Source organism: Anopheles maculipalpis, chromosome 2RL (genome assembly GCF_943734695.1).
Source record: "Anopheles maculipalpis chromosome 2RL, idAnoMacuDA_375_x, whole genome shotgun sequence".
NCBI lineage: Eukaryota > Metazoa > Arthropoda > Insecta > Diptera > Culicidae > Anopheles > Anopheles maculipalpis.
Genome location: NC_064871.1, coordinates 55182915 through 55197383, shown reverse-complemented (window position 1 = coordinate 55197383; position 14469 = coordinate 55182915). Strand labels below are relative to the sequence as shown.

The 14469-nt window shown below is 42.6% G+C and overlaps 1 protein-coding gene across 1 annotated transcript; it reads left to right on the top strand.

The window, feature by feature from the left end:
* Positions 1-3416: 3416 nt before the first annotated feature.
* On the top strand, positions 3417-11006 carry LOC126556640 (serine-rich adhesin for platelets). The gene is made up of 6 exons (XM_050212027.1): positions 3417-3636; positions 3774-3936; positions 4012-8590; positions 8754-8871; positions 9097-9242; positions 10738-11006. The coding sequence occupies exons 1-6, from the start codon at positions 3425-3427 to the stop codon at positions 10971-10973; spliced, it is 5454 nt and encodes a 1817-aa protein (XP_050067984.1). The 5' UTR covers positions 3417-3424; the 3' UTR covers positions 10974-11006.
* The last annotated feature ends 3463 nt before the right edge of the window (positions 11007-14469 follow it).

Genomic DNA, 14469 nt, shown 5'->3' with positions numbered 1-14469 from the left:
GTTACACATAGGTCTGTTTGCAAAAATGTGCCCGTGCGTTGGAGCACTTTTATCACACAACCTGCGTCACCTTGCGAGCGTGCGAGCGTGTGTGTTTGAATGTGATTGACAACACAGAAGAACGTTCTCACGTGCGTAGTAGTGGTGCGGTGTAGTAGTGTCAGGCACTTGGTTAGGGATTTGAAAATAAACCCCCTCTGTGGGTAAGAATACGCACCAAAAATGTCACGCTGTTTCGTGAGTGACGTCTGTGTATCACGGATAAATAAGCCGTAATGATGTGATATTTGGCTTTGTACCATTATGTAGTTTCATTGAATAGTTTGAACAGATATTGATAATAATTGGTGTGTGCTGTGCGCCACAGAAACTCCTTTCATTTGAATTTTTCGTCCGTTCCTTTTCACAAAGAATGCACAACGGGTTCTTGTTTATGGTCGGTATTAATAGCACCGTCAACAAAATGAAAACAACTTGCTGTGTGGTGTATTGATGTTAGTGCCGTGACTGCGACATTCTCTTGGGTTCCTCAATATCATTCTGCTGTACGTCATTGGAAAGATCCGATGGGGTCCGTTGTTGGCGTAGTCCTATCAAGGCAACGGATATTTTCAAATCCGCCGCAAGTCGGCATTGCTCCGCGTATATGTTAATAAAAATGCCCGTTGGCGCATCGTTCTTTTTTACGTACGTACGTTAAACGGCACGTGATTTTCGAATTCAATGTTTAAGGACGTACCATCTGATGTCCCGCCTGACCGGTAGAATTTGATCGACAGATGTCCTTTACCATGTTGTGTGGGAAAGTGTTGTGTACATAAGGTCGTTTACTTCTTATTGGCCAGCATAAGTTGCAAAATACTTAGTTAATATTACAGCAGCGATGTCAAACTCATGTTAGCAAAATATCGTTTGTAGGCCTCATAGTAAATTACAAATTCCAGTAGTAAAACCGTTCCAAGTTTTAGACGATAGCGGTGCGGGTTCTTCACTGATCCAACTATAAAGTAACAATAAGTCTAGTATGAGCCATTTAATAGCCGGCGTTGGGACAAAGAATGGATCATTAAGCAGAGGAAAAGAAGAATAATATATTAAAAAGCGCAGAATCGAGGCTATTCATTGAAAAAAAAAATAGACTTCATTTTCAAAGAATACATTTTGTTCCGTTTTTCTTCCAAAGCTAAGTTAAAGATTTTGGGAAGATGATCCTCCAAAGACACGCCAAAACATGTTGCACAATATAAAAAGTTTTTTTTTTTTGAAATGTTCAGGGTAATGATATCAATTTTAAAATTCAAACAACTTTTTGATTTTTTTGGGTTTGGGTTTTGGGTACCTTTTTAATTTAGAATTTAAATGAATCAACTCTGATAGTAAATACGTTTCATTCGGACTTCATATCGGACTTTTTTTCACTTTGCCGTGGATTGTTTAAATTATTTCACAAGAATTTCAATTTTTTAACAAAAACAAGTGCTATACAAAATTATGATGCTGATAACGTTTATACCAAATACAGCAGTAGTTTGAAAATCAGATATAAATATGGTCCTTATACTTTTGTAAAGTACTGTCTTCTTCTTCTTGGTTTAACGATCTCTAAGGTGACTCAGGCCATCAAATGGCTTACTAGACATCCCGATACCACGTAGTTGGATAGTCTGTCCTCACTACTGAGGGACAGTCCGGGATTGAACCCCGGTCCTGCCGTTGGAAGACCGGCGTCGTTATCGCCTACACCACCGGACCGTCCTTGTATTTGTTGTATTCATCTGAATGCAACAATTTTCTGGAGCTAAAATTGTGAATCAAATACGAAACAATTACTTTCTAGATATGTTGCGAAAGTGTTTCAAATCAATTTATGATCTATTTGCAGCTGATCTAAATCCTAATCAGCGAACAAATTGACAACTTTTATTTTGTGCTTATGATACTTGCAATTGTTACTCCAAGAGATGTTTTATGTTGATAATTTTCTTTTTGCTATTTATCTACCTATTCTCAGAGTAGATTTTACCCTCCTATGTTCCTTTATCTGTATCAATATTTCTACCATTTGTCCTTCTTCATTTACAAGGTTGATGATCGTGATTTTTATGCTTTGTTATTGTTATTAACCCAAAGGGGGCGCGTTTTCTCATTAAGCCCAAATGTTAACAGGTCAACATTATTTCTTCGTAAGACCTTGTGTCAGAAGTATCGCTTGTTAATATATGTGTCAGAAGTATATCTGTCTGTTAAGATAGTAACACCTGCTTCATTCATAAATTTGATGATGTTCTCCTTTTTTTTCTTATTGTTGGAAATGAATATTTTCGGCCATCCGGCCACTGCGGGCCGGATTGAAAAAGGATTCCCGCGTAAGCTGAGCCATATGTTTGACATGTCTGGTCTATAGTTTGCACACAGCACTCTTCTAGCATAGCGAGAATAATCGCCCAAAAAGCGTTACCCAGCGTGCACACAGCCTCACCGTTTTTTTGTCGTTAGTTCGGCGTTTATTTTTGCCTCACTCATCTCGAAGAAAGAAGAGCGCGACCTACGAGAGAAAGGTGGAGCCGGTTGCTTTCGGTGCATTCGGGTTTTTCATTATCGATACACCCCACTAATTATGCAATTGAACAGTTTGTCTCGGACGTTCGATACTACTCCGACACATGCCGTGTGTGTTGTGGGGTAAAATTAGAAGGAAGCTGAATGCTTGTGCTTTCCTTCTCCTAGCAGCATTATTTCTAACACAGTGTGGTGCACTACTTTTGGTACAGTTGTTGCTAGTACTCCGGCTGGTTCACGTTTGCTTGACAAACGGTGCAACAGGTCTCGGTGACAAAAGGCAACAACAGCGACAGCAAAAAAAAAAAAAAATACACACACAGTTTACATCTGTATTGCAAATTTTGGAGGCGTGAATGTAGTTTAGCGTAGCCTTCAAGTACTTTGTGTACTACGTCGACAACGAGTTAGTTTCAGCAAAGCAAGCGGTTAAGTTTATTGTGACATTTGCCTATACAAGTTGACATTTGAAGCTTCTGTAGAAAAAAATTGTATTTTTCATTCCATCATAATGCGGTTTTTAATTTTTTCGTTATTTTTTTACAGATGCAGGATACAGAATTATAGCACTTCATCAGCAACGATTATACACGATATTTGAGCGCTCGGTTCTGAGAGTACTCTTTCAGAACCGAGACGTGTAGTTAAGTGAGTGAGTGAGTTTTGGGGAATCGGCCATCTATCAAAACGAACCAAGTGATCAGGAACTTTGGTGGAAGTTTAATTTTTCCGGTGCATTGTTGCACGCGGACGTGGGAGAATTAGTCTCGCTTTCTCTCTCACACACACACATTCATCTCAATCAAAGTCTATCAACTGAAGTGTCCTACAGTTCTTGGTAACGTCCCGGAGATCAGGAAATAAAATGATAAATCTCTCCACATCGGCAGCGGCACATGCATACGCTTGTCGTAGTGGTGGAACTGGTATGGTGGTAAGCAGGAGTGTTCCCAACAGTCGTGGTATCCGTTCAATTACGGCGTCGGTCGCCAGCGCAGATAGCGCGATGGAAACGGCCGTTGGAGGGTTGGAAATGCTCAGCCAAGGATATGGTAGCATTGGCTTCCGAAACAATCGGTTAGTATCATCGACTACACTCGGAACGGAGTGCATGTGTTGTATCGCGCAATTCGATCTATCTCTATCTTATTTATTTGTGCACGGGGCATCGATCGATCTGCATGTGTTACAACACGGTGTGACGTCATGTGCAGATTTCAGTACGAAATACCCACGGTTGGCCAGCACTATGGCAATGCCTTCCATCTGACAGAAGATGATGACGATGTGCGCGATTTTCTCGTCGAACATCAACGTTACGGCACCGATGTGCACCACGACATCATGGAGGAACATATCGCGGAAGATGACGATGAGGTAAGCTTTAAGTATGTGAGTATGTAAAGTGCTACATATGTAAACTGTATGTTTTGATTTTATGTTGCTTCTTAGGAGGAAGACATCGAAATGTCCACTGGAGTCGAGGTGATATCGATTGATCCAAATTGTGATTACGACACGGATGAAGAAGAAGAGGAAGAGGAGGACGAGGAGGAAGAAGATGATAATGAAGAAGATATAAAATGTAAGATCGATGCAAAAAACGAAAAAGTGCCAGAGTATGAAAACGGTGCATCAGGAAAAGAGGCTGCTCTCTTCCAGCCAACTGCGATTCTAAACGTCGCAATGGTTAACGACGCACAGAATGTAACACAGTCGGTTGATCCAGCCCCGGCCACCGTGTTACGAAACGATGGTGAAGTGTATGAGATGTACAGTAGTGTTGGTGGCGTACATTGTCACATCCAGGATGAGCTGGTGGAAGATGTAAATCGCAGTAGAAGCAGGATTAGTGCTAACACAGACATCAGTTCCAGTAGTAGTTCTAGTCGTGATAGCAGTACCAGCAGTACGTATGTCTCGGATAAAGATAGTAGCAACCAATTACCTTTTGCTTCCACCCGGCCAGCGGAAGAGCAAGAGCAAGGTGCAGTGGTGCACCAATACCACCAATCGTACCATTCCGAAGAAGATGAAGATGAGGAGGAGGTGGAGGACGATGATGATGATGATGATGATCCTGGTTTAGATTTTAGCCCATCGAAAAATACGCTTTGGGAGCTGCCGGCCAAATTGTTGCAAGATACGTCGGGCCGAAAGAAGTCCAAAACACAACCGCACGGGCGCCGGAAACGTTGCTCCACTAGTCAGCGGCAATCGTTCTCGATGCCACATTCACCGGTTGGTGCTGGAACGGTTGAGAGTGGTCCGGTAATCGGTGGTGGACTGTTACCGACCAGTCTAAGCTTTGACGATCTAGATTCGCTCGTTTGCGATCTGAGTCCGTTGAAGAATGTGTCAACGGGAAAAGCTTCTACCCACGGGCTGGAAGAGGATGACTTGTTAGCCGATCCATTAGCAAATGCGTCAAATTTCGATCTAACCGCATATATAACTGGAGATGATGATAACGCGCCCTGCGAGACTGCTGGGCAGCGTCGCAAAGTTGAACCGGTGCAATCCCCACCCAAGCGTGTCCTTCCTAAATCCCGCGGTAAAGAACTGAAAGTGCTCCGTCAGCATATGATGCTACTGGAGCCTCAGGATAACGAGGTTGAACTGGAACCAGCTTCGAACGGTAAACGGGACAGCGCAGCAAAAGCGGTTCGTAAACTAACGATGGATGATGAGAGTAGTGATAGTGAAGATGAGGATGTAGCACAACAAACAAATAGTAAAAAAGTTGATAATCGAAACGAAACGAGAGGAATACGGAGAGTGAGTAAAAGAAAATTGGTGGACGATACCGATAAGGACCCTACGTGGAATCCGAACGGTGTTGGTAGTAGTAATAGCAGTAGCAGTAAAACCAAATTTGAAACCAAGGTATCAAATCAAAAGCAGTCAACGACGCCAGGTTCGACGACAAGTTCGGTTGGTGTTGGATTGAATGCTGGTACTAGTAAACCGGTCATTGGCAGCAATCAGTGTAGTAGCAGCGGTGAGGAAGCATGCTCAAAACCACCTCCGCCTTCTGCAATTGTAAAGAAGGGAATAAAATTTGGACAAGTAATAAAGACGGAGTCATCTGGTTCACGATTTCAAGCTGCTACTGCTTGTTTGTCGAAAAAATCGCCCAACAATGGTGTTACTCCAAAACCGACCACAGCGAAAGTGGAAACAGGTCGCGATCACCATAATCAAGCCCACACGAATGTCCACCGTAAGAAGACTAATGTAAAGTTAGACCACGACTATTGCTCGCCAAAGCGAGTCTCGCATATACACACCACAACCGGTGGAAATAGCCATGTCCCAGGATCTCTCAGTATTGCTACTGCTGCCGGTGGTGGTGGTGTTGGTAGTAGTGGTAGTCTGCCACGCAAAACGATTGAGATTCCATTTCTACTACCAACGAAAGAGCAGCTACGACAGGAACGCAAATTACAGAAGGAAAAGAAGCGCACCGACCAACCGACGTCGACGGTGGCAACAAAAAAACAACTTGTGGCACAATCGAGCGTCAGTTCTACCTCGTCTGATAATGCGAAAGATAAGCAAGTTCAGCAGTACCGTGGTGGCAGTGGTGCGAGTAAGTCTCCGTTGAAGATAGCAGCATCTGCAAGCGGCAATGGTCCGCTATCCAATAATTCGCCGAAGCCGCTGTCGACATCCGAGGCGAAACGAAGTGATGTAAATGAAACGTGTGTAAATAAGATCGCTACTGCAGTCGGCAGCCGCAGTGGCAGTGGTGGCGCTAATGAAGTAAGCCAATCGGCAAAGATGTGTGCGACGATTCCCAACGCCATCGGAGGTAGTGTGAAACGGCAAATTTCACTGTTGAAGATAAATCAACCTGGCAAGGGTGGTGCTGTCACAACAAGTCATGTGAGCAACGGTAACAGCGCACAGGAGAAAACCGTTGAAACGATAAGTGGCAACAGCAGTCAACAAGAAACGATCGTAACTAGCAACGCCGCCGACTCGACGACGCTTGTTGAAGATTTGGAAGGAGGTAAGCACGAGGTAGTAGTGCGTAAAAAGCTCAATTTACAGGAGTACAAAAAGCGTCGTGAACATCCGGAATCATCCGTACAGAAAGCAAGCGACCCTATCATTCGTCAACAATATGTTAGTAGAGATAGTACGAGTAACGGTAGTCCTCCGATAAACTCTACAAGCGGGTATAGTAATAGTAGTAAGTGTCCGAATTCTAATGGTGTGGTGATAGCGAAACCAGAACCAACCCAGATAACCAAGCCAGACAGGCAATCGATGCATCAGAATAGCCTCAAACCACAAGAACCGCTGGATCCTATCTCTGCCGCCAAAATGAAAGCTTTGCGAATGCAGCAACTGAAAAAGGAGGCAGCAATCAAATCGAACGAGGTGAAACTTAGTCAAAAAACGATCCCCCTTATGCCGATTCTACCGCTTGCACAGATCACCTCGCTTGAGTTTGACGAGCACGGCAATCCGCTGCCATTGGACGATGCATCCAACAGAGCAGGACAAAATATGGCCAGTTCCGTTAACGATTCGCTTAAGTTGCATCCGGATTACGAGGAAATCATTATAGTTTCGATCGGTTGTAATACGTCCCTGACGATAGAACCGTCGGAGAAAGATAGCGAAACGGGCGTTGATCATCTACCAAACGGCGCGGAAGATGATCGACGTCATCAGCATCAGAACAGCACCCAGCAAGGTCCGGGATCGGAAAAAGAAGTCACCCGACTGTTAAACATTTCGGACACCATTAAACGATGCTGTCCGTCGGTCGACACAATGCCAGGCAGTTCGCTCATCGCAAGCATACAGGAGGTGATGATAAAAAAATCTAACAAAAGCACCCCTAATCCTCAAGGACTAATGGGTATGGATGCATCGATAGCCGAGGGTGCAGTCACACTGAAAGCGGAAACAATGCCGGCAGTCGGATCCGGAGCGCGTGATCAACAACAGCAGTATCTATTGCACCAGACCTCACCGTACGTGGGTGTATCGCCTCCGAGTTCTTTCTCGCCGGGCAAACCAGAACGAGCGCAAACAACAAACGCTCGAACGATGGGCGACGAAGGTCCAGTTAAACCAAGTCGCACCTCAAAGGTGCTTTCTTGCCCTCCTGCTACTACTACTGCTGTGATCGCAACACAAACCGATATAGATGCTGCCGTCGATGCTGTGACAGAACATGGCGAAGACAAAGTGATCATGCATTTGCGGAAAGATCGTGTACGTGCACAGCGCATCGATGCAGCTACACAAACCGATCCATGCGGTCGGTTTCCTCCGTTGTGTAAACTTGCTCTCCCGAGCATGGCATCGATTGAGGACAGTGGCAGCAGCAACAGCAGCAGTAAGGATTCTTCCACCATTCTTCTTGCTAGACAGCGTGAGCAGCAGAAGCGCACCGAACGGCAACGATCGTACCGTCGGCTTCGTCGCAGAAACGGTAGCGAATCGCCATCCGATGCAGATTCGGATGCAGCCTCCGATCGCCATCCGTCTGGCCGTTCGAAGTCGCACCAAGAACGGCATCACAGGGTGCGGGATCGTAACAGTCACAGTCACAGCCGGAGCCGCAGTCGACATCGTTCCTCACGACGTCGATCTTCGTGTTCGTCTGGTTCGCGATCGCGTTCGCGAAGTGGTTACTCTTCTCGCGTGCATCTTAACCATCATAACCAGCAACCGCACTGTATAGCCGATATAAGCGGCGGATGCAACAACACTAGTAACAGCCGTTATTCGCGCAGTCGCCGAAAATCGCGCACGTGCTCGAGGTCGTCCTCCTCGACGTCATCATCCCGGTACGGTAGTCGTGGACGCCGCTCGCTATCGTCCTCCTCTTCCACCAGCTCGATGTCATCGTCTGGTGCGTCCGATGGTGCGGTGCATCGTACGCGTAGCCGTTCTCGCTCGCCACGATCCCGTTCCCGGTCGGGTAAACGATCGAGTACGCCCGATCGTCAACACTATCACACGCGAGAACGTGTCATCAACAATCATCGTCGCGCAATCTCACCAGGTGAGTGTAGTGAGCTTTTTGGGGTAGTATGTGGATGTGGAAAGCTATTTTCGATGCTTTATTATTTTCTATTTATTTATCTAAAAAAAAAAGCATGCTTTTGACCTTTAGCATCATTGTACTAATGAAGACCGGTTTTGTTCTGACAATCCTCTCTTTACAGAGCGCAACATTGTGTATGTCGGTCGGTTAGAGAGCACCGTAAGCAAAGAAGATTTACAGCAGAAATTTGAACCGTATGGTAAAATTGTCAAAATTACTTTGCACGTCAAGGCCAACGGGTAAGTGACAGACGCGAGCGTGTGTGTTTGTATGTTTATTTTTAGTCTATTTTCTACCATGTCTGGAGTTTCTCACTACTAGGGAAGCAGCTCCGGCAGCAGGTAGACTCGTTGTTGGTGTGTTGTGTGTATTTATTTTAAATCTGGCCCAAAAAACTGAAAAATTGTTGCTGTTATGCTGTAACGCGCTTGTTTTTCTTCTTTGTTGTCCTGTTTTTCTCACAGCTCCCGGTATGGGTTTGTGACGTTCGAGAAACCTCAGCATGCGTACGATGCCATCGATGCTTGCGGAACTGATGCTAACCTGCGGAACTACGACGTCAGCTTTGGCGGACGTCGAGCGTTCTGTCGCACACAGTACGCGGATTTGGGTAAGTGCCAAACCTTAGTATGACTAAGTATCTGTTTAGAAGGATTCGTGTCACGTCACTTGTCTCTCTGACCAAATAGGGGAGGAGCATTATGGGCTGTGGCATTTGGTTGGTTCAGTGCGTAACTCAATTATACACACTTTTGTTTGCGAATGTTTACAAAAATTTGAACAGATAGATTGAAGTGATGATTTATTTAATTTTCTTAAAGCTTTAAAAATAAATTTTAGTGAGTAAAAATATATTTATAATACATCTTTTGGCGAGCTTTACATATCTTTGAATTACGATTAAAATCCAATGTTGGACAAAACAATACGACAATCCTACAGCTCTGTGTACTACATACACTTTATAAATTATTTTAACAAACCCTGCAGTGAAAAGCCACTGTGTCATTGAGCAATCTGTTGCACTCTTTCCAGAATAATTAAATTAAAGACAAAAAAAGTAATATTGATCTAGCGTTTCATATGGTTTAACGTGGGTTTTTTTTTAAATGATTAAACGTTACTTGGGCTGCAGCTATCATCAGACAAGGGAAAGCGATTTCTAGAGTGTATCAAACATTTATTTTACGTATTGATATCATTTAATTGATTCATTCAGCTGAACATACGCTGCAACTTATTGAAATTTGATATAAAAAATGGATCTTCTGTGTTCGAGTATGTTAGTTATATCAAAAAAGAAAATAATTTCCAAGAACTATTCTAGTTCTAGATTTTAGGAGGGGTCCAGTGAATTAAAGACAGAAAGAGGCCAAAAAGGACAGCTCTTTCGCAATTTTTTTTCCAAAGAAAAAGAATATAAGTACTTTACAAGGATTAGGTTCTAAGGCTTTCATTTCATTTTAGCCGCCCAGCGATAAATTATATACATCATATTAGATTTTTTAATTTTTTTTTCATATACGACTGCACGTCGCTGTATTTTCATATCAGATTATAATATCACAAAGTTTACAAGGTTTCTGTTTTTTTTTCTGTTTATTTATATTTTTTAACAATTTTCTCTTGGGCTAATGCAAATTTTAGCTTAAAAAACAGTCAACAAGAGAAATTGTGATAGCATAAAATAAATAAATCAATGACTATTAGTAGAACACCTTACCTTACTTTGCGCGCAAAAAAATCGTAGGTCTTATCGTTTTGTACAACATTGTTCTATTTAAAGACGATCTTGCTGATAGCAAGTGTGTTCTTAAAAACGCATAAAAACAAAGTAGTTCTATATTTCTGCTACGCACTGTACTAAGTAACTTTTAAGCTGCTTTCCTTCATAACGTGTCCGTGTTTTGTTTTATGTTTTTCACATAAAATTTCTCTCGCAAGGTGTTTTTTGCTGGCATACATTCAAGAAACCGACACTACCAATCCACGTCGTCCAAACCATAATTATGCGAAGATTCGAAATGAAATGGAAATGAACTAATGGAAAACTTTTATACCTTTTTTTTGTTCAATTTACTGCTGACTGTGCACGGCTTTTAAAGATGGCGAAGTGTCCAACGATCACGATCATCAGATGCCATACGTTACGCTCGATGGGTCGCTTCTGCTGCCGTCTAGAGGACCACTGCCGTACAGTGTCGTCCCTGCCGTCTGCCACAAGGAATCGATGATGTACGGGAGTGCTGGCGCGCTTGCCGGCAGTGGTACTACTGGCGGTGAAAGCTTTGACGATTTGCTGAAGAAGTTCAAGAAGGAGATAAGTGCACGGAGAACATGACCTCGCTGCTGCTGGTTAGACAGGAAGTCAGGTTGGCCGTTCTGGTGCCAACAGTTGGCAATCGATGGCACCAACCACCACAACAAGCATGGGCTTCGAAGAAATAAAGTCGAAGTATTGTTAGGAACAGTTTTCCTCTACTAATTCTACCTCATGTTTCGACAACAATAATACTTTCGGTTTGATGATGAGAGTGTGCACGAGCGTAACGAGTAACGAGGAGATGCGGAAACAATGAATGATAACCACGCGGGAACGACCATAGAAAGAGCCGAGCAGCCAGCCAGCCAGCCAGCATTAGAATTAGGCAAAACATTAGGCGTGACACGACTGAACGAAAAGGCAAATGAAAATATCTGTGATTGTTTCAGTGAAAATCTTGTCGTAGTGTTCTGTTTTGCATTAACGTGTGGAGCGGCTGCTCTGAAATGAAAGGAAGATACTAGATTTACAAAACATGGCTACAAACACACACACACACACACACACACACACACACACACACACACACACCAGATATACAACCATATAGCGCTACGTAGTCTCTCTAAACTCTAAAACGTGATCCGTACGCGTTTGTTTGAGTTTGTCATGTAATGTAACTCTCTGATCACGAATGTGCAAATTTGATTTGATATTGATACTTCCGTTGTTCCATTGCCTTTCTTCCCTCCCGCAAACGCTAGTCTCCCCATCAACGCACCACCCTCATCCCACCCCCTCCTCACAGAAAGGTTCGATATAAAAAAGTTGAGTTGCACATGCAATGCTTGTGGTAAGAGAGCAGTAAAGGATTAATAGCAACAAAGAGCGAACAGCTTTGTTTTCATTGTCTAACGGCGCAAATGTGTTCCACTTGTTTGCTATTTTTCCCTCCTCGCACCCACGGCGCACAGTAAAGGCGATCATCAACGAACTTAGTCCGCGATATAGGGTAGGTAATTTTGTATATTTTTAATTCTTTTTGTTTTGTCGCACATTATGTGAGGAGATGCAGCGCATAAAGACAATTTTGGATAGGCATTTTTGTTTTTTTTTTAAATCAAACTTATATTGTTTATGTTTATACTCCGTTCACACAGCAGTGAAATGTAGCTTAAAAAAGGCGATCGTATTTTGAGCAAAAATACAAAAAGATTAGGATTTCTTTCTTTTTTTTTAATTTCTTTTTTGTTTTCGTTTCAATGTTGTTGTATGCTACGCAGGCGGATTAGTAAATGTATGAAATTTATTAATTAAATTACGCGTCGATATCGTTTGGTGAAATAATGCAGATAATAGTTTGGACAACGACACGAGAATTTCTGTTCCAATTGTGTTCCTCTGTTGTCACGGTGTTTTTTTGTACATTCTGTAGCGTTTAGGATACATATTTTTTGAAATAAAAAAATGCAACATGGCAAAAATAAACAAATGTTTGCAGAGAACAAAATCGCATATTGGAAGGTCTACTATTCTAGATAAAGAAAGAAAGGATGTGTATGGTTTTCTACTACAATTGCAAATTGTAACCGACAGTTGGACTAAACTGGCAATTTTAAATTCACGAGTCCCGCAAACCGTACTGCTGCTTATTTTTCATAATAAAAATGGCAAGCATATTGAAAAACCGCGTGAAAAGTATCGGCACCGGAACTATCTTGCTAGGTTCAAACCAGAACGGCCAACACTAGCCAACACTACGAGGTACTAGGCGTCTCCATCGGAACAAATGACAAGTGAGTTCTGCATATTGCATTCTGAACACGGTTATTTTAAGGACATTTGAATTTATTGAGTAGTTCATTATCATGTGTTAAAAAGTACCTTTTCAAGACGCTTACTCGATTCACTTCAAATCTTTTCGTCAAGTCTCTATCAATTCTACTAAAACTTTAAATGTTCTATACAGTCTCAGACACGAACTTAAGCTTAATTTTGTTTTTGATGCTAAAAAATGGTTTCTTTGCCATCTTAGTGAAATCCGTGAGAAAATTTATATACTTTTTCTTCTTGTAAGTCGGATAGAAGGTGCCAAGATTCAATTCACAAGGCATCGGGGATGATCGTTTAGTAATTCAAGGAAGGAATCTGAGAAGGAATGTCGAAAGCTGTCAAGGCAATCGCTTTTAATCGGAGGACACTTACTTCTGACTGCTATGTTTGAAGTTTTGCTGCTGAAATTTGACCCAAAAAACGCATGACTGGAATACGAGGACGAGCCGACTAATTAGAGCGCTATCCTTATCGTCGAACTGTTCTTCCCTTTCTCTCACCTCGCTCCTTACGCCCTCGCGGTTTGTTTCCTGATCTAAGACGGGACTTCTACCTTACGCATTGGTGATTAGATTAGGACTTGGGAATTGCTCTCTCTCTCTCTCTCTCTCTTCTTGGCTTAACGACCTAGGTCATGCCGGCCATCGAAATGGCTTTCTAGACTGTCGATACCACGTAGTTGGTTAGCCAATCCTCACTAAGGGGAGACGGTCCTGATGGGAGAATTTATAGTTCCCCATTTTGTGACGCTTTCTCGTTTCGGATTCGCAATAAAAAAATAACTAAAAACTCCAAACACACTATTAGCTTTACGTGTGTATTTTGTTTGTTTATTCACGTTCACTCTTTGTTTAAAGTTGTTGTCAATGCTTCCTATTGTTTTCTTCGTCTTCTCCCAGTTAAACGTGGCTTTTGGGTAGGAGTTGCTCGCTATGCTTAAGTATGAGTGCTTGTGCGCCATTAGTATTGGCGGCAGTATTTGTTCACCGATCTTTTCACTTTTTAAAATCAATCGCGGTACTATTCGGCTACATTGTTTTGTTGTGTATATGCGTGTATGAGCTAGAACAGTTCTTGAAGTTGTAAACTTTGCTTCGATAAGAACAGAGTAGTAGTAGTAGAAGTAATAATAGCACAAAAGGCAGCCGGTTGCATATGTTTTGGGAAATTTCTCCTGGCCGAGCCGAACCGTAGGTAAGGGCGGCTGTGTACTGTTTAGTTAAATTTCCCATTATATCTAAATATACTGCTGCATTTTTTCGACACGACGTTTTTACCCCCGGTTGTGGTCAATGCTAAGGTGGTCATACTCCGGTAAGCTGCTTTTCGGTTGGTTTATACGAAAAACCTCTCACCTTTAGTACTAAACTCTACTACACTGCTCGTATATAACATCCACAGGTATAATCAAGTCGAGATGATGTATCGCACGATTATCGTAAGTACATTGGAGGATGCAAATAAAAATGATTAAAGTGCAATATATCGCACACACGTATAGCAATGTACACACATAACCGAAGCAAGGAAGCGCTCATACCGTTTTCGGCCAAAATCATAACAAGCTAAACTGGAATGTGTGAAATGCAACGGCAATTGGTATCAATGTTTCCGTACTGGAATGTTTTTTTTATAGGAATGTGTACACGTGTTTGTTTGTGTGTAAGTGAGTGGGAGGGAATCTTGTTGGGTGGGAAAACCTTCACTTCCAGCCGTATGAGGTAGCTCGAAACCAATCCGT